The sequence below is a fragment of the Rhodofomes roseus genome (genome assembly GCF_022264815.1).
Source record: "Rhodofomes roseus strain CIRM-BRFM 1785 chromosome Unknown C8Q71scaffold_8, whole genome shotgun sequence".
NCBI lineage: Eukaryota > Fungi > Basidiomycota > Agaricomycetes > Polyporales > Fomitopsidaceae > Rhodofomes > Rhodofomes roseus.
Window position 1 is genome coordinate 446,578 of NW_025952964.1, and position 24,036 is coordinate 470,613.

The 24,036-nt window shown below is 55.8% G+C and overlaps 10 protein-coding genes across 10 annotated transcripts; 6 read left to right on the forward strand and 4 right to left on the reverse strand.

Moving 5' to 3' along the window:
- Positions 1–117: 117 nt before the first annotated feature.
- On the reverse strand, positions 118–1,912 carry C8Q71DRAFT_753823 (SNase-domain-containing protein). Its single transcript, XM_047923456.1, has 6 exons — positions 1,500–1,912; positions 1,073–1,167; positions 966–1,018; positions 786–908; positions 548–717; positions 118–495 (listed from the first exon to the last, which is right to left on the reverse strand). The coding sequence occupies exons 1-6, from the start codon at positions 1,793–1,795 to the stop codon at positions 279–281; spliced, it is 954 nt and encodes a 317-aa protein (XP_047779707.1). The 5' UTR covers positions 1,796–1,912; the 3' UTR covers positions 118–278.
- C8Q71DRAFT_753826 (riboflavin synthase domain-like protein) lies at positions 1,896–4,780 on the forward strand. The gene is made up of 11 exons (XM_047923457.1): positions 1,896–1,934; positions 1,991–2,195; positions 2,258–2,532; positions 2,590–2,871; positions 2,924–3,051; positions 3,106–3,278; positions 3,342–3,491; positions 3,547–3,655; positions 3,718–3,861; positions 3,921–4,143; positions 4,206–4,780. Exons 2-11 carry the CDS (start codon positions 2,010–2,012, stop codon positions 4,348–4,350), a joined length of 1,815 nt encoding a protein of 604 aa, XP_047779708.1. The 5' UTR covers positions 1,896–1,934; positions 1,991–2,009; the 3' UTR covers positions 4,351–4,780.
- Positions 4,781–4,849: 69 nt separating this feature from the next.
- C8Q71DRAFT_753827 (adaptin N terminal region-domain-containing protein) lies at positions 4,850–7,946 on the reverse strand. The gene is made up of 9 exons (XM_047923458.1): positions 7,619–7,946; positions 7,172–7,560; positions 6,853–7,122; positions 6,510–6,802; positions 6,295–6,460; positions 6,049–6,240; positions 5,818–5,994; positions 5,588–5,766; positions 4,850–5,535 (listed from the first exon to the last, which is right to left on the reverse strand). The coding sequence occupies exons 1-9, from the start codon at positions 7,746–7,748 to the stop codon at positions 5,139–5,141; spliced, it is 2,193 nt and encodes a 730-aa protein (XP_047779709.1). The 5' UTR covers positions 7,749–7,946; the 3' UTR covers positions 4,850–5,138.
- An 898-nt stretch (positions 7,947–8,844) lies between these two features.
- C8Q71DRAFT_555496 (uncharacterized protein) lies at positions 8,845–9,941 on the forward strand. The gene is made up of 3 exons (XM_047919318.1): positions 8,845–9,563; positions 9,620–9,702; positions 9,757–9,941. Exons 1-3 carry the CDS (start codon positions 9,278–9,280, stop codon positions 9,862–9,864), a joined length of 477 nt encoding a protein of 158 aa, XP_047779710.1. The 5' UTR covers positions 8,845–9,277; the 3' UTR covers positions 9,865–9,941.
- Positions 9,942–10,330: 389 nt separating this feature from the next.
- Positions 10,331–11,350, forward strand: C8Q71DRAFT_753833 (histone 2A). The gene is made up of 4 exons (XM_047923459.1): positions 10,331–10,692; positions 10,761–10,890; positions 10,957–11,070; positions 11,128–11,350. The coding sequence occupies exons 1-4, from the start codon at positions 10,543–10,545 to the stop codon at positions 11,196–11,198; spliced, it is 465 nt and encodes a 154-aa protein (XP_047779711.1). The 5' UTR covers positions 10,331–10,542; the 3' UTR covers positions 11,199–11,350.
- A 980-nt stretch (positions 11,351–12,330) lies between these two features.
- Positions 12,331–16,723, forward strand: C8Q71DRAFT_796192 (DNA/RNA polymerase; the record flags this gene model as incomplete). Its single annotated transcript, XM_047925659.1, has 11 exons — positions 12,331–13,453; positions 13,517–13,955; positions 14,008–14,210; positions 14,268–14,623; positions 14,680–14,952; positions 15,004–15,342; positions 15,395–15,520; positions 15,574–15,889; positions 15,941–16,032; positions 16,087–16,224; positions 16,277–16,723. The coding sequence occupies 11 exons, from the start codon at positions 12,331–12,333 to the stop codon at positions 16,721–16,723; spliced, it is 3,852 nt and encodes a 1,283-aa protein (XP_047779712.1).
- A 401-nt stretch (positions 16,724–17,124) lies between these two features.
- On the reverse strand, positions 17,125–18,133 carry C8Q71DRAFT_753836 (uncharacterized protein; the record flags this gene model as incomplete). Its single annotated transcript, XM_047923460.1, has 3 exons — positions 17,814–18,133; positions 17,683–17,750; positions 17,125–17,630 (listed from the first exon to the last, which is right to left on the reverse strand). Coding segments are annotated over exons 1-3 (560 nt in total), but the record flags the coding sequence as incomplete, so codon positions are not given.
- Positions 18,134–18,279: 146 nt separating this feature from the next.
- Positions 18,280–19,905, reverse strand: C8Q71DRAFT_556026 (uncharacterized protein). Its single transcript, XM_047919321.1, has one exon. It carries the CDS (start codon positions 19,527–19,529, stop codon positions 18,429–18,431), a length of 1,101 nt encoding a protein of 366 aa, XP_047779714.1. The 5' UTR covers positions 19,530–19,905; the 3' UTR covers positions 18,280–18,428.
- A 338-nt stretch (positions 19,906–20,243) lies between these two features.
- On the forward strand, positions 20,244–21,586 carry C8Q71DRAFT_555726 (uncharacterized protein). The gene is made up of 5 exons (XM_047919320.1): positions 20,244–20,534; positions 20,595–20,605; positions 20,661–20,710; positions 20,764–21,111; positions 21,168–21,586. Exons 1-5 carry the CDS (start codon positions 20,361–20,363, stop codon positions 21,323–21,325), a joined length of 741 nt encoding a protein of 246 aa, XP_047779715.1. The 5' UTR covers positions 20,244–20,360; the 3' UTR covers positions 21,326–21,586.
- Positions 21,566–23,767, forward strand: C8Q71DRAFT_556139 (uncharacterized protein). The gene is made up of 2 exons (XM_047919323.1): positions 21,566–21,838; positions 21,907–23,767. Exon 2 carries the CDS (start codon positions 21,916–21,918, stop codon positions 23,740–23,742), a length of 1,827 nt encoding a protein of 608 aa, XP_047779716.1. The 5' UTR covers positions 21,566–21,838; positions 21,907–21,915; the 3' UTR covers positions 23,743–23,767.
- Positions 23,768–24,036: the final 269 nt, after the last annotated feature.

A 24,036-nucleotide genomic window follows, 5' to 3' on the forward strand; every position in this document is an offset into this window, starting at 1 on the left:
GGCCCGAAGTGGCACTGCAAGCTCGGGTAGCTATAGCTCACGAGCATACGTCTATCGTGACGATGACGTCTTCATCGCGCACAGTATGCACTGGCCAGCAGATATAGCGTCTTCGTCAATAGTCAATAGGAATATATATCTTTAGCGACCACGATGGTGGACCACAGAATACAAACCGAAGACCGAGGGACAATGCTGGAGACTGCCCTAGTGTCTGCGACAAAGGCTGAACGTCCAGTACATATCACAGAAAGCTAAGCGTATGTTGGGTATATGTGTCAGGCTGATCGCCTAAACATTACTCGGAACAATCTGCGGAAGACACCACCCGACTGTGTACTGGCTTCAGCCTGCGTAGTGCCCTCTGTTTTATCCATACTATCCTTGGTCTTGACAAGTACTGGCTTTGACGTATCCCCGGAAGCGTATCGCTTCTTGTAGTCAGCGGCAGACTCGCGCTTGAGGCCGTACTTCCAGATTCCACGCTTCGCAGTCCTACGATCGGCGGTGAGGACACGCCGCAAGTTTATCAAGATGAGCGACTTACTGCGCCTCGCCCTGGACTCGCAAGAATTCGTCCACACCCAGCTGCCCGTGCTCTGCGCCAGACTGCTCGTATACCTCGGCCCAACCGTGCTGAAGCATCTCGATTGGGACTGACTTCCCGGTCGCTAGAGAGCCCGGGAGGATGCGGGGCTTCCAATGCACGTGTGCTACCTGCAGGTTGGCATGTCCCGGAGTCAGTTTAATCCCGATCTCAGTCTGTGACACCAAAGTCAACTCACAATACGTCCGTACTGATCCTTCCGGCATAGCTGACAGTACACAAACCGCCCCTCGATATAATACTTCAGCCATGCCAGGCTCTCTTGCGCGAACTCTTGAGCCGGCTTGCCAAAATGGGCAGCCTACAGCCCTTCGTCACCCCGAGTACCTAGGTCCAGAGGCTCTCATCGAACACGCACCTCAGGGGCATCAACGCCCGCTAACCGTATATGTATCGTCTGGTCCTTCAAATCTGCCATACACCGTTACATTCGGACTTCAAGGGAGCGTGTCCGTTCCTTTTCACCTCCTCGTGTTGTCGGTATGGTCCTAAACTTCAGTGGCCATCGCCAACCAATGCCAGGCGTGTGATACAAGCGGAAATTATCCGCATCACCTACGCTAGACCGCGCTAGCAATGAGCACAATTTGCATTACTTGTGATAGGTCAGACCATAGCGTTGGGCTCCGCACTGGGAGTGCCCGCCGGAGCGGAGAAGGAAACTCCATTGAGTCGCAGTGCACGTACTAGCGTCGCACATAAGTGATATGTAGCACCCTCCGAACGTTCGTTTTCAACCATCCATGCGCTGTGCCGCTCCACCCAGGCTACTACGGCCGAAGTCGCGCCTGCCTGGCTTGTCCTGCACGGTCCCGACGAGCTCCGCCTATGTGCGTTCCCGGAGCCCAACGAAAGTACCAAAGTAAAAGGAAGTTACAGATTCGGTGCTGACCTTGTTACATATCCCTTGATCCAACGGCCCTTCACCAGAATCTCCGGCGTGATCCAGTCCGCGGTGGGCAGCCTCCGCCAGTATCTTCTGTATACACCTATGGTTCCTGCGGCGCTAGCTGATCCGGCCAGAAACGCGGCGAGAAGGAGTACATCGACTGGAAGGGAGAGCGTCTTCGCCTTCAGCTCTCGGATCAAAGCAGCTGTATCGTCCAGCTTGGAGTCAATCTCAACGAGCTTCGTCCTGCGCTTGTCGGGAGAAGGTGCCGTCTGTTGCGGACTCCATGGCCAAACCATTTGCAGCAGATTTGTCAATGTCTGCGCGACAGACGGTTCACGACAGACGGTCAGATGGTGGTTGGCGAGAGAGCAATGGCTTCTGAGCCTCAAGGCTCCCAACGCGGTCACCGTGAGGGTTGGAGGCGCGATCTACCACGTGAGCCTTCCCGAGATAAGATAAAAGGCCTAAGCACAGTAAGCGAGAATTATCAGATAATTCACCCCGACAGAGATGGGCCGAGTGTGGTCAGCCATGTCTTTCTCTGCGCCCGTCGCTGAGGACGGGCACGAACGTTCGGTGACAGTTCTCTATGCCACGGAGACAGGGACAGCGCAAGAGGTCGCCGACAGGATCGCTGCCCAATGTCGTCGCATCCATGTACGAGCTCGGGTGCACGACCTAGAGACATATCCACCGGTGAGTGCACCTCCGAGATCAATACTGTCAAATTCGCCTAATTAAACACGGCAAAAATCCAGGAGAACCTCATCTCTGAGGACGTCGTCATCTTCTCTATTGCGACGACAGGATCAGGTCGGGAGCCGCGAGCTATGACACCCCTTTGGAACTTGCTGCTTCGGTCAGATCTGCCGCAAGATCTCTTCGAGGACCTCTCGTTTGCCGTGTTTGGCTTGGGCGACTCTGCATACGAGAAATTCTGCTGGCCTGCCAAATTGTTGTCTCGGAGGCTCGTCAGCCTCAGTGCAACCGAAGTATGTGCGCGCGGTGAGGGTGATGACCAGCATCATCTTGGGTCCGTCTACATTCGCGCTTTATAAGGGGTATGTTGGTGACTGACGTGCATGCTCAGGATAGATGGGGCATTTGAGCCGTGGCTTCGGAAGTTGAGCGAGGCACTGCTTGAGTTCTATCCTTTGCCGCCAGGTTTGGAAGTTCAAACTGCGGACAGTTTACCCCTTCCCCGAGTATCCATACTAGATGCGGATGCGTCGACTCCCGCCCCTTGTCGAACTCCCCTCGATGATGATCCACAGCACTACACTGCGACCGTCTCATGCAATCGCCGCATAACAGCTGAGGATTGGTATCAAGACGTTCGACATTTTGAGTTAGACTTCGATGAAGATGTCCGGTAGGTTGTGCGTCTCGACGTTCCGTGACCATGGCTGATGCGACGCGTTGAGGTATGAGCCGGGCGATATAGCAGTTGTCCATCCTGAGGCCCATCCAGCGGATGTAGATGCTTTCCTCGTGTCTGCCGGATTTGACAAGGCAGCCGATGACCCTATCACTCTAGTACATACCTTGCAAGGTGACTTTCCAGACCTATGTGCTCAGCCGTGACCCAATTGACGAACATCGCTAGATCAATCTCTGCCCCTATTCCTTCCCACCACGACCACTCTGCGAACACTCTTCACAAAGCACTTAGACATTAGCGCAGTCCCTCGTAGATCCTTTTTTGCATTGCTTAGACATTTCGTGTCCGATGAGCTTGAGGGAGAGAAACTAGATGAATTCCTCAGTGAGGAAGGCGCGGTATGTCGTCCGTCTCCTGTAATATGCCTCATCGATGACTGAATGGCTTGACGGGATCCACAGGACGAGCTCTATGAATATTGTCAACGGCCACGACGGATGATCCGTGAAGTTCTTGAGGAGTTCAGATCGGCACGTATTCCTCGTGAATACGTGTTCGACCTGTTCCCTCCTCTGCGACCTCGCCACTTCTCCATCGCGAGTTCCGTCAAGGTGTGTGAGATGCCAATCTTCGTCACTTTTCATAGTTGATACGATATCGTCATAGCGCCATCCACGGCAGGTCCATCTATGCGTCGCGATGGTCCAATACAAGACCATGCTTCGAATACCGCGCAGGGGACTTTGTACTGATTATATGTCGCGGTTACAACCAGGTGAGTGTATCCGCGTATAAGTATCCTGTCGCATGCAAGGGATGGCTGATGTATTCATTCAGGCGATAAGCTTCCCATCGGTCTTATTAAAGGTCTCTTCAGCCTTCCCGAAGACGGTGCGACACCGATCATTTGCGTCGGACCAGGCACAGGGGTCGCACCGATGCGTTCCATCATCGAAGACAGAACATATGATGGCTCTTGTGGTACGTCTTTCGCCGTCGTGCACTTCTATAACGCATTCTGATGGGGAATTTCGCATCAGACAATACCTTGTACTTTGGCTGTCGGTGCGAGTTGAAGGACCAGCACTACGCCGCCGAGTGGCGTGCCTACGCAGAGAGCGGCTCTCTGACATACCGTACGGCATTCTCGCAGGACGTCCCGGAAGGTACCCCACGGCGATACGTCCAGGACGTGATGCATGAAGACTTGCGGAGGATATGGAGACTGCTCGGTGTAGACGGTGGTTGGCTTTTCATTTCGGGGTAATTCGAGCGTGCTCTCTCCCGCCTCCGTTTGCGATCTGACGAGGTGTGAATATCGGCAGATCTGCGAACAAGATGCCTGCGGCTGTGCGCCAAGCCATATGCGACGCGGCGAGGCAGGAAGGGGCGAAGACGGAGGAGGAGGCGAACGAGTTCCTTGCACAATTAGAGAGAGAAGGAAGGCTGATCGAAGAGTGTTGGAGCTGAGCCTCCCTTGGAGCATTCACCATCATCGCTCGACCCGTAGTGGTAGGCGCCATAATTGTCCTCGTCTTCTGTACTGCGCTCCGAATCCGAGTCGTGGACTTGCTTATCTGCCTCGTTCAATGGTTGGACCTCTGGGAGAAGTGGATGCGAGGCGGCGGCGTGACACAACCCGACCGAGGTTCCAGTTGGAGGGCGTTCGTAAATATAGGCTGAAAGCAGCGAGGTGACTAGGGCTCTTGCAACGAAATCGAGCGTCGAGCATAGTTGTGCAGGTTTGTACAGGCATGAAGTCGCTCGAGTGGTTGAGAGCGACAAGGGGGGATTGCGATGCAGCCGACGCGGTGCAGGCTCGCCTTTTATGTCCAGAGGATGCGGACAGATGTGGAGCATATACGTACGCTGGGGAGAGAGTACGTCAATGACGACAGAAGATCGAACTTGTGACAGGAAAGGCAAGCGAGCTACCAAAAGGGGAAGGTATCATAGGGCCGAATCGAGTGCACCCACCCTGATGACGACGATTGTTGCTTCCTTGCGGTCAACGTTCGGCTGGCGATCTGGTATGTTCGTGTGCAGCTATAGGTGGTCGTCCACCATGCCGCCCTAGCGGGAGTTGGTACAACATGACTACGTCGTGCACAAACCGGGCTTGCCGTTTTCAGAAGGCATTACTCCCCGAGCTCGCCTCGGTACACCAGCGGTACACCGTTCACACCAGATGGAGAAGATATTGAAAGCGATACAAGCGTTATACATCCACGCACTCTTCCTGATACCAACATAACACTCTAGAACAAACCCAACAAATCCTCCTGACCCGACTGCTGCATCGGTGGCGACGCCGCTTGGAGGACCGACGGTGTCTGCGGGGGCATCGGCGACGGCGCGCCTCCCATACTAAAGCCGAAGCCTCCAAGCGGCGCCGCACTCTGCGGCTGCACGCTGGGCGCGCTGAGGCTCGCGTTCCCGAATATTGACACGAGGTCGTCGAGCGGATTGCTTGACGTGCCCGACAGGAGGTTCGCCGCGGCGGGTGTCGATGTGAGCATTGTCGTAGCGGCGAGCCCAGAGGGCTGCTGCCCGTCGTCGGCACCATCGTCCGCGAAGTCGAGCAGGTTCTCGGCTTGCTGGCCGATGGCGACGGTTTGGAGTGCTTTTTGGGCTGCGGCACGGTCGTCTGCGAGACTGTCGTTGGGGTGAGTAATATGCTGGAACACGGGGCATAGATACAACATACTCGGCGCTCTTCCGTTGTACGGTGTCGATACCGATACGTCCTTGCCCGACGAAGGTCTCTTCTGGCTTGTGGTATACACTCGCAAGGCTGGAGACCTCGCCCAGCAACTCCTCCAGCAGTTGTGGCGACACCGTCGTTCTTGGCAGCGAGATTGGAGGTCGGTGTGCGAGGACCACGGCCTAGCGATCGAACGTTAGCGACATCAGCGCACATCACCCTTCGCTACCCACCTTCGCTGCACCTGGATCTGTGGACAGTAACCGCCAGTAGATGTATGCACGATCGCGGACATCAGGCGAGTCGCAGTCCTTCGTGGCAGTGTTTAGCACACGCTGCACAAGCCCTTGTGACCCGTCGGGTTTCTGCAGGAACAGCTTCACGACCGCTGTCAGTGTCTGCAATTGTACCTGCAGGCGGCGACGTCAGCGTGATAGAGTAGAGCGATCAAACAAGACGCATACAGGGTAAGATTCTTCTGTGAACGTGTCGACGAAGATGCCGAGGAGCTCGTCTGCGTTGTCGATCTTGTTGGCGTACTCGCCGATGATCCAAATAAGGGATGCCTTCGCTTCTGGCTCGTCCAGTTCGTCCAGATTGGCGCATAGTGTGGGTATGACACCCTCGTACGTCGAGGGGTATTTTCGGAAGATGTCCTGTGCCATCGAGGTTCAACGCAAAAGCATAGTTCGACATACATTCCATTTCACCTTCATGACGACAACCGCCTCTTGAACGACGTAGCTGACGCGCGTGCCGATGAGCTCCAGCAAGACGTTCACACACCGCTCTGCGGCGGCGTCAATCTTGATCGCGGTCTGACCTATGGCCTTGATACTTCTCCGCACGAAGTCCACGTCCACCTCCGAAGCGTACCTGTCACGAATGAGGGCGTGCTAACCTGTGCCAACACAACCCGACTCACTCCTTCAGCTCACTAAGAAGCGCGTCGACATTGCTGTCGCCCGCGAGGCGCACCATGATGTCGAGCTTCTCTACCTTGACATACAGCGGGTCGTTGTACTTGCAGAAGAACACGCGCATCTCGTTCTGAAGGAGGTCGGGCCGCTTCTGCAGGAGGAGGTTGATATTCCGGAGCGCAACCCATTGGACCTCTGGGGGATTGGAGAGGAGCGTCACGAGTGGCGGAGCCATCTTGCGGATCATCTGCTTGTTGAGGTTTTCTGACTTCACATGGCGCATGTGAATCATGATGACCTGGTACAGAAAGTCAACAATGATACTGCTGCTATGTGGGTGTTCCACACCTTGACAGCTGCGAGGACGACGCTGCCGTTCGCGTGCTGGAATTGCGGCACGACACGCTCACAGATGTGCTCGCCTTCTCGCTCGTCTGTAGTCTCGTAGCGGGACAGAGCGTTCAGGATCCCCACGCGGCCCCATTCCGAGCACTCATTCAACGCGACGAGAAGTTTGTTCAAGATGGTGGATGTGATGTGGAAGGTTTCACTGGACGAACCAGCTGCGACCGCGGCCGCATGGATGTCTGACAATGCCGCGACGGTATTCGCGACAACCTGCAAACACTGAGTTGGGCGCCCAGTAGAGAATGCAATGCAGACGCACCATAGGATTGCTATCCCCGATCATGTCCTGCAAGGTCTCCAAGAACCCGTTCTCAATCACTAGCTCCGGCTTGAGATCGTACAATTTCGCGACACAGAGCGCGGCCGTCTTGCGCACATATGGGTTGTCGTCGCGGAGGCACTTCGTGAGCGGGTCGCAGATGTAGTCCAGAATCTTCTCCGCGCGCAGCATGCCCATCGTCCGGATCGCCAGAGCGCGCACGAGCGGGTTTGGGTCGTCGGTGTCTTTCACAAAGGTGTTCACGGCGAGGATGACAAGCTCCGGCTGCGTCTTTGCGTAGTTCATCAGGTAGAGATATACGAGCTTCTTCTGCTCGAGGTCGTCGGTCTGCATGTTCTTGAGGACGTCCGGGAAGAGGCCGCTGACGTCTGTAGGTGCGAGTCGCTTCAGTCGTGCATCGCGTCAGTGCACACGAACGAGACGTACCCTTCTGGACGGTCATGTTAGCAATGACCTTCTTGATGGCATCTTTCCGCTTCTCCCGATACTCACTGTTGAGGTCGGCGCTGAGCTCGTAGTTCTCGCCCTTGCGAGGGGGGGCGCGGAGGCCAGACATGAGACCAAAGTACGAGAGCTCGCTTCAGCGGGAGTCCTTGGCAGATATCAGTGATGGGGGATTTCAGAAAGCAGGCTCCGTTCCCGCACAGAGTAGAGATGGTTGAGACCGTCCGTAGCCTGCTGGTCAGCGTTCGAGAGTCGAGACGACGGCGGGATCTTGAAGCTCGGCCTGTAACGCTTCGGCGCTAAGCATCACTGTAGCGCTGCCAGTGCCAGTGGTGTAGTAACTACTACTTTAGTAAGTAGTAGTAGTACTCGAGTGCCCCTTTCTTTAATATTCTCTCAAATGCTCAGCTATCCATCAAGGGCATCTAAATTATAGAGCGAGAAGGGTCATGCACTTCAACACGTCCGCCATTTTGGCATCCTGCCCGTTGCATGAAACGCTGACCTTCCACTCCGGCCGCTCATGGTACTTGCACTGTGGTACTATCATTCCCCATCCGGACGGTCGCTTTCTTGATTTCAGAACACACTGGCACGGTAAGTTCCGTCGTTGCATAAGGATGTGTGGGGAGAACGCAAGCCTCTTCAGTCAGCAATGTATCGGAGTTCAAGTATGATAGTGCTCAGAGTCGAGAATGGTGAGGCCTTGAGGGTTGACTCATACCACACGCGGACAAGCAGTGGTAGTGTTACACAGCAGCCGTCACCATTGTAGAAACCTGAAGGGAGCGACTCGTTCCACCGTAAGAATTGTTTGCATTGTCACTAAGTTACAAGTGAACCTACGTAGTACCGATTTAAGAGACTCTCAGCCCACAAAATTGAGACAGGTCCAGGCCTGTGATGTTCTCTGAACTTGTCGAGGTGCTATTTGACTCGCGTTCAAATGGAAAAGCAGGTCTCGCTCGAAAGCCTTCGTGAATTGAGATCGCTCTATGATATCATGATAGTTATGTACTCGCCTTTTCTACTGACGAATCGGGACCGGGAGTCGGCTGTCAGATGCTGCCAGTGACGTCGCTGTCTAGCTAAGACATTTCAAATAGTATGTGCTTACTTCAGTCTATTTCAGTATTCTCCTAAGCACACATGCTACTGAGGTTGACCTGTCGTGTTACAGTGTGGAGCTTCAGTACATACGTGCCTTCAATCTTTCACGCTCTTCCAGTTACCAGAGGACTGTCAGCAATTACTGACATAACCGTAGAGTAGATGCTGCATACAGTTCTCGAAAACTGTGTCGATGTCACAAGATTGTGCGACATGTATTGTGAGGAGGGGTGGTATGGGTTAGAAGGGTTTCCGTAAACGGCAAGCCACCTGCCCAGTTTGTGTATGTATGACGTAGTGAATAGTGAATTCGAACGTCATGTAGCTCCCGCTGGGGCGACGTGGTGCGATCTCCGCGCCTCCGCGCCGCTGCACCACATGTGTTCACAAGCGTAATACTCTGCGGGCGCTGGCTTTGACTATAAGTACGGGGCTGCCTCTCGATGTCGTCTTCAAACTACTCTTTCACGACCCTCACGACCAACGCGCTTTCATACTCGCATATCCAACTTTCCAAACCACACAAGCACCATGTCCGCCTACGCTACCCAGCGCCCGCCCGAGCACCACATCCACCGTGACTCTGAGGCCCTGCCCGGAGCTCGCGGCGGTGCAGCCGCTGCCAACTACGCCCCAGACGTAACGAACAACGAGCGGGTCTGGCAGGACAACAACGAGCGCCAGTTCGGCGCAGGCACCGACGACCGTGCTGTCATGGGTGGTGCCCAGCACCAGTCCGCTGCATCGCCCAGCGCTGAGTCGGGCCACACAGCATATAACGAGGACAGACCGCTGAGCGTGCAGCCGACCTCAGCAGGTACGCTGATCAGTATCGCAATCGGCGAACGGCCTGAAACTCATATCTTTCGTTAGGAGGCGTCGCGGTTGATGGCCACAGCGACGTACCGGAGGGGAAGGCCAAATTCACCGACAAGCTGATCGGCAAGACTCAGAAGGTAGGGACACTCATTGCGCACATCTAGAACCATCACTCACCGATAGTCACGCAGGTCGCCGGAAAGGCTACCAAGAACCCCGAGCTCCACGAGAAGGGCGAGCTGCGCGAGGCGGGTGGAAAGGGTGCAGTCACGGGCGAGGCTCGTGCACCCCACGATTGAATCGGTGGACGGTGAATGAAACATGGACGGCAGCTGCACCTCAACCCTGTATAATTACATGTATACCATAATCTCTTCTATACCGTTGAGCATAACACGCGGTACACATGTGAGCTCTTGTTGCTCACCAAGATACATAGTTTCCCGTGGCGACATCGAACTTGAAACGACCGAGATGAGCGCGTAGCGCCGTGGTTGTAAAGCCTGGTTAACTTGCAGCCCAGCGAGGGTGCATAAGCATCTCCAGTAGGACCTTCCGCCAAATAATTGGCTGTATCCTTAACTACGAAAAAGGGAGCAAGAGCACTGAACTTGCACGGCGAGCTAACGGCTGTCCATGTCAGCGCTTCAGCTACGGTGCCGGGTGTACAGAACTTGGCAGCCACCGTTGTGTTTGCTCTGCGCAAATAACGCCTCACACGTGATCGTGGTCGCGCATTCGCGTTGAATGCGTACCGCGCCTCCTTTCCTGCAACCACCATCTCCCCCTGATCCGCCACACCCGCGCGACCCTCGCATTTCCGCGTCCTCGCGTCGTTTGCCTTGCCCACCCCGCGCACGCCCGCCGTGCCCATTCTGGTATCGCCACACTTCTGTTTGCGCGCCTGCGGTACCGCGTTCGCTACATTCGACGCGTCTGAGAAGGCTATATTTAGCGGACACTCGCGTTTTTGAGATATGCCGTCGCCGAAGAAGCCCAAGTCTGCCGGAGGAAAATCGAAGTCTGCGGCGCCGCCGTCGACTGCTGGTGCTGGTGGGGACGCGCCTGCCCAACCCTCGCAGCAGCAGAGGGTGTTGCACACGCGTAGTCAAAAGGCCGGACTGCAGGTTTGTGGTCCCCTGTCCGGTGGAGTGATCAGTCGAGGAAACCATCGTGGCTCATGTTCTGTATCTAGTTCCCTGTTGGTCGTATACACCGTTACCTGAAGCAGCGAACGCAGCACAACGTTCGCATAGGGGCGAAGGCGGCCGTGTACACCTCTGCAATCCTGGAGTACCTAACGGCTGAAGTCTTGGAGCTCGCAGGTATGTGGCGCATCTGCAACCTCGCCTTTGCATTGACTCATGTACACCCCTGATCCCCTTGCACAGGAAATGCCTCCAAGGATTTGCGCGTGAAGCGTATTACCCCTCGCCACCTTCAGCTCGCCATTCGCGGCGACGAAGAGCTTGATATGCTCGTTCGCGCGACCATCGCAGGAGGAGGTGAGTTACTCATTTCTGCTACTACCCTTTATGCCGCTCACCTGCTCCTTCTTTCAGGTGTTCTTCCGTTCATCCACAAGAGCCTGACTGCGGGCAAGCAGAAGAAGGCGGCGGAGGGCGCGCAATAAATCCCCCTGCCTGCCGTTTCGTTCTTGCGCGTTCCCAAGCCACCGTTGAGCGCTGCCGAGTCGATGCTTCATATGCTTTGCTGTGTAGTTGTATCGCTGTATGATTGATGGCTTCGTATGTTTAGTATGAATGATATGCTTATTGCTTGTTCTGGCGTGCTGCTAGCAAGTCCTAGGATGTTGCGGGATGCCTGACCAGCATCCACAACCCGTCTCAACTCAGCTCCTGAGTCAATTTCATGGCTATCCATACGCGTCGAATTTTGACGGCAATCCGCAGATCTTCGGTATGTGAGGTTTCAGTCATTCATGGTGGTGTTGACTCACCAAATCTTTGTTCTCATTAGCATGCCAGGTATCCTCCGCACAAGTAGTCTGATGGTGAACTGAGGGTCTGACAATATCGGGAGGCATATCTTCGTTTCCCTGAAGAATGATAGGTATGACTGCGACTGGTTCATCCGAGTCGTATTGCACAACTTAGTCTGAACTGTTCATAAAGCTGAGACTGTGTTCGGAATCCGATTCACAGACCTCTGCCATGGCGGCAGAGCTATTGTCCATAGAGAAAAGCAAGCAAGACCCGTGTATACTGCCATGACAGCATCCGGCGGTGGCTGAGATACCGAATGATTATCCACGCCCGTAGCGGAGAGTACCATTGCCATTGACCGCCTTCGAGCTTCAAGGACCGCTCTGGTTTGAAAACACTGCTTGCTCACACGAGTGCCTGGGCAACGTCCTTATTGAAGGCCACACCATAGGGGAATTTGTAACGACGGAGTCGCCCAGTAAGCAGGAGGCACGTGATGACCGGTTTGTTCGGAGCAAACATGGCGGTGGCTGAATTTTTCGGTGGGAAATAGAGGCGATCGCTGGAGAAGGCTTGAGCAGCAACGACTTGCATCGCTGTGCTTGCATCGCTGCCCTCTCTGCAGCGTCTCCCTTGCTCTCGACCAGCATCGCTGCCACCATGCTCCCCCGTTCAGCCCGCAAGGTGGAGACGACTTTGCTGTCGTGCTCCCGGCAGAGCCTCCCCCGCCCTGCCCGACTCTACTCGACTCCCTCAAAACGGGCCAGTGCACCCGCCCTTGCGACCGCCTCTGCGCCGTCCGAGGCCTTACCGGCGTTCATGCCCTCTGACACCATCAGCTGGCAGGACGAAATGGAACACTTCCTGCGGCGCCGGACATCGTACACCATCCTCCCCACGCCGCCCGCCAGCGCCAACGCAAGCGACCTCCGTGCTCTGCTCTTCACCGACACTCCCACGCAGAACCTTATCTCGGTCATTGGCGCATGTCTGCACAACTTGTACGACGTACGCCGAGCGCAAGGAATCTTCAACGATCTCCGCAAGTCCGAAAAAAGCGCGCTGCTCGACGTGCGCATGTACAACTCGATGCTGCATGCATACTTGGAGATGGCCCGCGGGAGGGACAGCGAGGACCCGGAGATGTGGCTGGACGAGGCGTGGTCGCTTTTCGGTGCCATGGAAGACGGCAGCTCGCAGGTACACCCGACAGCAAATACATACACTGTCATGCTCCTCGCGTGGTTACGACATGGGCCGGACTCGGCGAAGCCGATACCTTCGCGCGATCAGCGGGACCCCCCACAGTTGCTACGGAGCATGATTGACCACCAAGTAGCGCCGACGATGGTCGTAGCTGACCGCGCGCTCGAGACATCGGAAGAGGCGTCGGAGGTGATCCAGCTGCTGTCGAGGGCCGCGGTGGAGATGGGCCTGTCAAATGTGGTCAGCGAACTTGGTATGGCGGAGTCGCTCGGTCGTCAAGAAGACGATCCTTTGGATAACGTCCCGGAGGCAATGCCAGTTAAGCGTCGGAGAAAAGTGGAACGTATCAGTGTGCTCCACGGAGACGATGGCAGTGTTGTGGGCATGCAGGCGACCGAGGATGTGGGCGAGCCCCAGCCGGACGTGCCGTTCAACCTGGAGACGTTGCGAAAACACCTTGCAAAGGTCGTATTCGCGCGCCGGGCGCTGCCCGACGATGTCGCGGCACGTCAGAAGCTGCTCGAGGAATCGGTCTACGACGTGGCCGTTGAGCGCCTCAAGCACACGACCGATCTGCTCGAGGAGCTTGGGCTCTCGAACAAAGCGCTGAAGACGAACGATTTACAGCAGCTGATGTGGCAATGGCATGCGAAGTTAAAGGAGCGGTTGAAGGCGGAGATCCAAAATGTCGACAAACAGGAGCACAGGCTCAAGAATAATTCCGAAGTCAAGCTCGGTACGTCCGCTAATCAGCTATATGCGTGCCTTATAATTCACGTTACAATTCACGTTACTACAGTTGACAAACGCAGGATGGTCGGCTTGAGCCCGTTCTTGTCTTTGCTGACCCCCGAGAAACTCTCGATGATTGTGATCCTCGAGTTGATGCATATGCAAGGGACGGGCGGTGTGCAGCACGGCATGAAGACGGCCCGAGCCCTGCTCTCCATCGGTAAGGCCGTCGAACTGGAGTACAAGGCGGAGATGTGCAAGAAGCACAACATCGCCATCCCCAGCGCCGGACGTGCGCCGTCGAACGGGTTTTTCACCAGCCTTGGGTACCGCGACTTGCAGTCGCAGCGGCTCGTGGCGCAGAGGTTCCTTCAGGACACAGAGGAATGGTCCGCAGAGTGGTCGCAGGCCGTACGCGTGAAAGTGGGCAGTTTCCTCGTAGACTGTCTGATGGATATCGCGACCGTGGTGCGCACGAAGACGGACAAAGCGACGGGAGAAGTCCAGTGAGTATCCCATGAATTGTCATATAAGCGCCTCCCTGAACGGCATATGCAGCTCCGAGGAACAGCCCGCGTTCTTTCACACTTACGAGTACTTGCGCGGGAACAAGCTCGGTGTCATCAAGCTGAACCCATCTATCGCCGATAAGATCTCCAAGGATTCTGTGCGGGGGACCCTCCATCCACGTCATCTGCCCATGCTTGTCAAGCCTAAGCAGTGGCTCAGTCCCGATGAGGGCGGTTACATCTACAACCAGAGTGAGTACTTCATTCTGTTTGGCACCACTCAAGGCAGTGTCTGACTGCTACCGACAGCATGGGCGATGCGCTTTAAGGACAGCCAGGAGCAGCAGAGCTACCTCCGTCGGGCATCCAGCCTGGGCAACCTTGAGCTGGTGTACACCAGTCTGGACATCCTCGGGAGCACGCCCTGGCAGATCAACCGCCAGGTCTTCGATATCGTTCTGCAGGTGTGGAATTCCGGCGAGCGCTTCTGCAAGATCCCCCCAGTGTCGAACGACGTACCCGAGCCGGAGAAGCCGATGAACTGGGACACCGACCCGGCTGCGCGCGTGGCGTACCTCACCAGGCAGAGAACGTACCAACACAATAAGGCGAATGACCACTCGAAACGGTGCGATGTCAACTACAAGATTGAGATCGCGCGTGCTGTAAGTGCCGCAGTATGTACATCTTAACGATCTGGTATTGACCACTTTTTATTCAGTTCCTGGGCGATACGTTCTACTTCCCGCACAACGTCGATTTCCGTGGGCGCGCGTACCCCTTGCCGCCCCACCTGAGCCATATTGGTGACGACCTCAGTCGTGGTCTCCTCCTGTTTGCCGAGAGTAAGCCGATTGGTGAGCGAGGACTGCGGTGGTTGAAGATCCACCTGGCTGGTCTCTACGGGTACGACAAGGCGAATTTTGATGAACGAGTGCAGTGGGTGCACGAGCGTCTTGACGAGATCTACGACAGTGCCGAGAACCCGCTGACTGTGAGTGTGCACCCTCGCCGAGCGTAAATCGTTTTGCTGACTGCGCTGTAGGGTCGGAGATGGTGGACGAAGGCCGAAGACCCCTGGCAATGTCTTGCGACCTGCATAGAGCTCAGGCAGGCATTGAACTCGCCAGATCCACATGCGTACGAGTGCGCGCTCCCTGTGCACCAGGACGGCACGTGTAACGGTCTGCAGCACTACGCCGCACTCGGCGGTGATGCTGCCGGTGCAAAGCAGGTCAACCTCGACGTGACGGACCGGCCATCGGACGTGTACTCTTATGTCGCGGACATGGTCGAGGAGCAGCTAGAGCAGGGCATCAAGGAGGGGCACGTAGAGGCCATTATGCTCAAGGGCAAGGTCTCGCGGAAGGTCGTCAAGCAGACCGTGAGTAGATTTGGGGTTTCTCGCGTGCTCCTGCTGATGTATGATGTCCTAGGTCATGACTACCGTCTATGGTGTGACGTTCATTGGTGCGCGCGAACAGATCGAGAGGCAGCTTAAGGAAAGAGGAGACATCGCCGCTGAGGATTGCTGGAAGGCGTCGGCATATCTGGCGAGGCTGGTCAGTCGCTTCGTTTCTCTACATCTAACAGAGTGAAACTGACATCGTGCTAGACTCTTGGATGCATTGGCGATTTGTTCAAGGGCGCGAAGTCCATCCAGGAATGGCTGAACGTCTGCGCACGCCTGATCTCGAAGTCCATCCCGCCGGAGCGCGCTGAAGAAGCGGCGGAGAACTTGAAGTCGCTGACTCGCCGTCGGACGCGTGAATCGGAGCTCGCCAAGCTGAAGAAGGAACAGATGACGACTGTGATTTGGACGACCCCGTTGGGTCTGCCTATTGTCCAGCCGTACAGGGCGACGAAGCGCAAGCAGATCCTCACAGCGATGCAGAGCGTGTACATCTCTGACCCCAACATCCCCACGACTGGTATGTTATCTTTGAATGTGCGTAGCGGTGCTTGCTGATCCTGTATCGCAGTGAATACGATGAGGCAGGCATCTGCGTTCCCGCCGAACTTCATCCATAGTCTGGACGCCACGCATATGATGTTGACTGCCCTGGAGTGTCGGGTACGTTGTATGTGTATTTCTCCATATGACAAGCCTTGCTGACATCCCTCGCAGACACAAGAGCTGACCTTTGCGTCTGTTCACGACTCGTACTGGACGCACGCCGGCGACGTCGACAAAATGGCCGCCATCATCCGGGACACCTTCATCGCCTTGCATTCCTCGAACGTTATGAACCGGCTATATCAGGAGGTGCGTATCCGTCGTTGATCGTGGACGGGCTCGGTGCTAACCGCAAGCTTAGTTTCTTGAGCGCTACAAAGGCTACATCGTCCCCGTCGCAATCCTCAAGCATGGCTCGATGCTTCAGAAGCATGGCATCAAGCCCGAGCGCCTGACGATCAAGAGCTTCCCTGCGGACTTCGCGAAGTCATCCGAGGACTCTGCTGCCATTGCTACCCCGGCGCAGGTCGAAGAGGCCACCGAGGAGGACGTTGCCGAAGCGGAAGTCGTGGAGGAGATGGAGGACGTGGAGGATGTTACAGACTTGGAAGCGAAGTCCATACAACACAAGAAGATGTCCCCCACTGCGAAACAGACCGCCAAGTTCATTGCTGCGGCTCTGGCGAACGCGGGGCCAGGCCCGCTCGATCACAAGTTCGTCGAGCTCTCTAGCCTGCTCCCGCCAGTCCCGGAGATGGGCACGTTCGACGTGAACAAGATCAAGTCGTCGCTCTACTTCTTCTCGTAATTCGCCTTACCTGCCTGCGTCCCACTCCTTGCGAGCGTTCCCCTACGCACCCACACTGCTCGCCCCTCGACCCCCCCCCCTTTTTCCTCCTTCTGCTGCAGCATTGTTTTTGCTTACTCACGCATCCGGTTACGTTCGTCGTGCTTTCGACCCTCACATCTCTATCATAGCCTCTCACGCATTGTGCATACTGATCGTGCTACACTATCCTCACTTATTCATAGACGAGAGAATCAATATCATGGAGGTCCTTGAATGGGTGCTGCGCGTGTGATATGACATACGGTCAGGGTCTACGGTGCTATGCGCTCATACTTATGCATGGTATTGCTCTTTCCTCCCTGTGTGTCTGGCACGCAGCGAGGACAACCAACTGCAGGATGCGCGCGATTAGCTATGACCAGGTCATTCACATCGAGCTCCACCATTCAAGCATACACGGAGAAGTCTAGGATTATCGTTACGGTAACTTACATCCAGCAAATGAGGTGTGCTAGTGGTACACATGAAGCAGATAAGTAATGCAGCCAGGACAGCAAGATTAGGCACGACTACAGTATACGGGAAGACAACCACATCGCTCCTCGTCAGGCTGTATGCACTGCTCATTGAAGTTACTCAGACTCTTCAACTTCACGAACGATGATCTCCACGGGCTCCTGGGTTTTCTTCGGCATGCGCCTGGCACGCTTCTTCGGCGGAGGCTTGTCCTCGTATTCGTCGTCGTCTTCAGGCTCGTCCTCCTCATCCTCCTCGTGCTTGACCTTCGCCTTGGACGCCGCAGCCTTGCGTTGTGTGCGTTTTCTCTTCGTGGGGGTAAAGTCCTCGTCGTCCGACTCGGCTTTCTCTACCTTAGCCTTGGAAGGCGTCTTGGGTTTGGCAGCGACAGCCTTACGACCACGGGCCGCTGAATAACGGACCGTTAACGACGGCAATGTACACGTATAGCGTATACGTACGTTTTGGTGTTGGCTCTGGCATTGGCATCGCCCTCCTTTCACAGTATTCCTCCAGCTTCTCCGTCAGCCTGCACAGGCAAACGCTATCAGCACGCATATACCCACAACGGGGACCAGCATGTATCACGCACCGTTCGATGGTCGTCGGACCAACGCCGGAGACCTTCCCGCGCATGTCAGCCGGATGTGCGTATGTCTGCGTGCACATCTCGAGCGCGCGAACGGCATTCTCGTAGCCCGTCGCCCGCGGAGGCCCGCCGCGCTTGCGGTAGTCCTTCTCGTCGTGGAATTCCTTCACCCAGCGCAGGAACAGCGGGTTTGCACACTTCGGCATCGCGCGTGCAGTTGCGAAATTGTAGGCAGTTATATGCGCGACGAGGTCAGAGGTCACTCGGGGCGTTCCAAACGATGTGAGTTGGTAAGTACCAGGAACTCTGAGTCTACATGTAAGGTAGGACCGTCGTCGCAACCGCTCAGCGCTACTCCGCGTGGCGCGATCATGTGATCGCGACAACGCACCCCGCTGCTGTAGCTTTAATATGATACTAACTTACTTGAGGCCTTACGACGTCTCATTTTTCGACAACGACACCCGCCTGCACCAAATCGGTGGGAAAATGAAAGGATACGGGGCAATATCCCCGATACTTTGAATACCCCGCTGCAAGCGTGCTAAAGTTGAGCGAATCATCACGATCAATGGCGCGTATGAGGCTCAAGCTGGATACGACTACTGTGTACCACCGCTATAGTGACCCGGAGGCGATATCCACATCACCCCTCAGGTCTGGAAACACGCACGTTTCCTGCCTTCCGACCCTCACCTTGCGAGGGCGAAGCGTCAACGCCGCGATCTTTGCTCTCCAAACAGCCAACCGCTCCCTCCAAGGCGCCAAGTCTCCCGGTCTGATCATCTTCATGCCCTCGAGACCCTGGTACATGACGACGGCCTTCCACAGATCCTGCCTCCACTCTTCCTCGAAATCGCCGCCAACGGCGGCGCGCACTTCCGCCCAGGAAGGGTTCCACCGCGTACTGTCGATGAGATGCCCCAGCCCACGCTGGTGTGTGTACTCCGTGAAGCCGTCAGGATACGTCTTTACGGAGTTCAGGAAAGGCTCGTATGGTCCGACAGGCTGAACAACCCGGCGCGGGTCGGGTTTGTTGCCTGTATTTCTCAGGTCCTTTTGGCGGATGTAGCACATCCAGTCCGGGATGCAGTACTTGACGAATTCGAGTCGCGTGTCGACATCCATTGCCTCGGGCACCACACCGGTGTCGAGGAACGTATCGAAGGCAGGCGCAAAGAGCTCGCCGTAGGTGGCAAGGTGGAAGAACGTCTCGGGCGGGTCCATGTTGAGCGTCCATGCGTCGTCAACGCCGCCGTCCCAGAAATTGGGCGTCGCATACCACTGCACGCCGACGCACCTGTCGATCAGGTCTACCACGGGATTGATTGTCGAGAACCGCAACTCGTACAGTTCGCGGATACGCTCCATCGTCAGGCCTGCGTGCTCGAGCGCGAGCTCCAGCAGGCCATCCATGCCCTTTCGGAAGGCGGCGCGCAGCTCGGCGGTGTTCTCGGAAGAACGCGATGCCCATTCTCCGACTTGACGTGCAGTTGCAGCTACGAGGAAGCACGGGTCAGGTCGGAAGAATGTCCTCGATGCCGCGGCGGCGAGCCGGAGGATGGTGCGAGGCAGGGTGTGTAGGGAGAGGTTATGGAGGAGGCGACATGTTGCAGCGAGGTTGATGAAGTCTTCGATGTCTCGAAGGTAGTGAGGGAGGGTCAGAAGGACGTCTTCCGGAAGTGACAGCAGGGACGCAGAACATTCATCGCGAGTCATGTCCTGAACAGTGCGATTGCAGATCAGGTCAGTATCTACAATACGTCGCGTCAAGACCGGACGTTACACGCACCAGCTACAGCGACTGCAGCTGTGGATCTTGCGGACGAGGGTTCGAGTTGGTGCGAAGGGAGGTGTGTTATTGGTCCGCGATCGAGAGGTGCCATTTATCTCTGGACATGATGGGCTATGTCGGCAGCTTGAACAGCCGGCTGGATCAAGTCAGTTGGGAGCCTGATGACTCGCAGCTGGAGTTGGCGAAACATTCGTACGCCGTTATGTACAGTACGCGCATCCCAGTGATACATCGCATCACTGAAAGCGCTGCTACTCTACAGTAGCTGTACAGCATGACAGACAGTACTCTGGCCTACTCTGGCACTTAGTCTCTCGCAAGTTACCACGTGCACTGGGGGACTTGCCTGATCGAGACATACAGTGTGCTAGACCGCCACTACGTTGAGCTTCAAGTGAGTACTAAAGTACGCACGTCCATCTTTGCACGCCAATACTCTGTCATTCTCTGCACCCGTCGCCGCGAGCTCTGTCCAACAGGTCGGCCACTGTCAACATTCACTAGCAATGGCAGCGCCTGATGCAATGCGCTTGCCTGACCGCTGCAATCAGGCCACAATGCGACTCTCGTCATGTTATTACGGAGCTAGCCGATCTTCGCTTCGAGATTTTCGCGTGGAGTGAAAACGACGGACACGAGCCGGGGTGCTGCTCGTCCGCCGCACGTCCTCCTCGTCGCCGACCGTGATATACGTCTGAGGCCATCGTCCCAGCGCACCCAAGCCTGTTGAGCCTGCCGACCAAACCGACCTGAGGATGGGCCGTCTGTTCCATATCCCAGGGATTTTCTTCCTCTTCGTCGCCTTTGTCCTCTTGTTTCTCGTGTCTATCTCGCTGCCCTACCTGACGACGCTCGACTTTGCACGCGTACACTTTGACGGGGGCAAGGTGACGGCGGGTAGTGATTCGAATGCGCTCACGGAGCTAAGGGTGCGTCCATGTCCGCTCAATCTGATCGTATTCCCCGGCATTATCTGACCAGCCCATCAGTTTGGCACTTGGTACGTGGTATTGTGACTCGGCACACGGACAGGAGTAACCGTCGTGGATCACCAGGGCGGACTGCTGGTATGAGTCTTCTGGGGACCGTGTCTGCAGTAGCGCAGGTTAGTCTACTCGTTGCATCCTTCAGTGACGCGTCCATAACGCGTATTCGCAGGCAACGCGTACAATGTCACCATTTACAGCGACAACGGCTCTAGCTCTGTCTCCATCGGTGCCTCTTGGACACGTGGACTCGCGCTCCATCCAGTCGGTGCGTGCCATTTCTCTTCACGACCTTTCACGCCTCACGCAGACACACTCGCAGCGGCGGGCGTGACCCTCATTGCGTTCCTCCTCAGTCTCTCCAGCCACATCACGCTCCGTTTGTTCGCGTCCCTGGCAGCGTTTCTCGCAGGCACTATCGCATTCATCGCATTCCTTGTTGACGTCGCACTCTACGCGTATGTGAAGAGCGAGGCGGGCAAGCTGGACGGCGTGAACGCCCACACAGATACCGCACCCGGTACGTCTACTTTCCTTCCCAGCCAAACCATCGTGCTCATTCTTCGCCGCTGATAGGTTTCTGGGTGACATTTGTATCGTTCATCCTCCTCTTCCTCGCGGGAGGCACCGTCTGCTTCGGACGCCGACGAGACCGCATGGCAGGTGCAACCAACTATCCGATGGCCTCTAGCAAGTTCTCGCGCTCGTGGCGGGACCGCTTCACGCGCTCATAGACGGCCAGTTGGTCCTGCCTTATGCTTGCTTGATACCAAGACGGTCGCGCCACCGGGCTGGCCATGGCCCTCGTCAAATACCCACAGGCGAGTGTTGGGATACGCTATGATAACTTATACCTGCTACATTTAATGAAGCGACCGAGCGTCGTTTCCCCGCGCTTTGTTACCGATCCCTACCCTCGTTCTGCATCCCTACCCCGTGCTCTTAATGATCATTTGCTTAAGACTCGTTCAGGGAGTCTCAGACCCGATATTCGCCCAATATTGAGGATGGCTTCTTGATGATGATGATGAACTCTGCATTTATAGGCCGCAACAAGCAAGCTCTGATGGTGCTAAGTTAAGACGTGGCGGGCGCCGGCCCTGGCTTCTTGAAGGCGGTGAGCCATCACAGTGGGCGGTCATGTTCATGTGACGGTGAGAATGCAGCATCGGTGTCAACCAACACTTTGAATCTGCCGCTTTCTCGGACACTGCATCCTCTGTGCAACCAACTTGGGCTCGCTCACGGTAAGCATGTAGAACAACCCATGTCATTGATGTTTCGATAACTGACCACACGACCCTCCGCGCCTTAGTTCACCCCGATGTTCCCAAATACCCTCCTTGATAGCGTTTTGCTGGTATTGCCAAAGAACGATCGTTCGCAGCTGCAGGGCCGCTCTCTCGAACAGATGCGCGAATGGACACTCATGGAGGCCCGAGCCAGTCAGCGTCGCCTGGCGAATCTTCACAGCGTACACAACGCGACCCTCCCGGTGCATAGGCTGCCCACCGAGACCCTGATCGAGATTTTTCGTCTCGCCCATGCCTTCTCGTCGTCTCAAAAGACCAAGGCACACGTGTGGGTGATCATGACTACGGCTGTATGCCGGTACTGGAGAGACATCGTCGTGACTTCGCCTGTCTTTTGGAGGAACATCGATTTATCGAAGGCGGCGCTAGAGTTCGTGGACCTCTGCTTGGAACGCTCGGCGGGCGCAGGTATCAAACTCTTCCTGACGATACCTCAGGACAACAATCTCTCTCTGCTTGCGCCCCCTCTGGTGCAGCATCACTCCCGACTTGCACACCTTGACATCCAATGGAAAACAAACAACCCAAACAACGCTTTCGCACGAGTGTGCGACACCTGTCTGCCCGCTCTAACTTCGTTGACCGCAAAGGCAAAGCACATACTCCCCCTGAAGTTCACACAGGGATACCTGCCGAGTCTGCGACACGTCGATGTTTCTGGCGTTGTGCTGCACTGGGCTACTCTGCCCTTAGCACAGTTGACGTCGTTGGCGCTCGCCGACATCAGGTGTCCCAACGATCGCGGAGAGCCCAATGCAGTGTCACTTGCAGATATTCTGGACATTCTGGAGGCATTTCGGTCACTGGAGGAGTTCGCGTTTCAACAGTGGGAACATATAGAGGGGCAAGAAGAGAGGTGGACAGTCAACTTAAACCGCACTGTGCCGTTGCCCCGCATGCGCCGCTTCCACGTCATGGGCCCAACACAGGTCATTGCCGAGCTCATGCCCCATGTCTCGCTTCCGGATAGCGTCCAGCTCTTTCTGAATAGACATTCCCGCCGTACGAGCCACGGAGCAATCCGGCAGGACGTGCCTCAGCAAGACGATATGACGAATCTACCCGTTGTCAAGAACGTCCGGCATATCATCATACGAGAGACTGAGTTTCGGGAGCTCGACATATATGCTGTAACAGAGCTTCCGGCCAGGGACTTTTGGGACTCGCAGCTGCGATGGCTTTCTGAGCATGCGGGCCTTCCTTCTCTTGGTGTACACGAACTCCCTCTGGTACCATCACTCTACCTGAGGTATGGCGTACGGGAAAGCTCCCTTCGGGGGCTAATAGCCGTGATCGGCACCGGGTTCTTCCCTACAGCTATTCAGACCCTTGCTCTCTACGGGAACGTCGAGGGTGTGACCACAGACAGTTGGGCTGAGATGCTCGCCGCCTGTCCGAAGCTCGAGCACCTCGAGATCGTCACGGGCCTCCATCACGACACTTGTGCCTTCCCCCATGCCCTCTCTCCGACTTCTTCAGGGACGCCCTGCCCGCAGCTTCGCGAACTCGTTCTGGGATTCGATCCTCGAGCTAGCGCTGATGCCCATGGTCGAATGATGCTCGATGCGCTCCGTAGAGTGCTACGAGAGCGCGCCCGGGCTGAAGGCGGACGTCGTCTCCTCCTCCTCCGTCTAGTATTCGGGCCCTCTCCTCCGCAGAATCCAGATGGTGTCTCACACACTGACATTGTGGCTAGAGTAGCATTTGCGCGTTCGCCGATTGCACAGTACCGGATCCCCGACGATATGCAGGAGGTGACGGCAGATTTGGAGTCTTTGGTGGACTCGATGACGGTCACGGTTCTGCAAAATCGGCCCTTCGGTTATCAATACGGTTGATCGACAGAGACTTGAATCTGCAGTGATTGTACTGGTAGGAGGTGTACGTGTTAATTGACAACCATCTCAGGTCCCCTTGGTATCGTATGATACTGAGATTTACACATATGTACCGGCTGCCAGCTGTTGTCAAAGCACCGATACCGTACCACATACGGACTGTCCTGGATATACACCACCGTCAGGGAGGACCAATCCGCGGCACACCTACTACATACGGTTGCTGGCAGCCTGGATTTACTCGTGTATATGGACGTGCTGTTATACTCAAATCGGAATTCAAACACGCCCGGC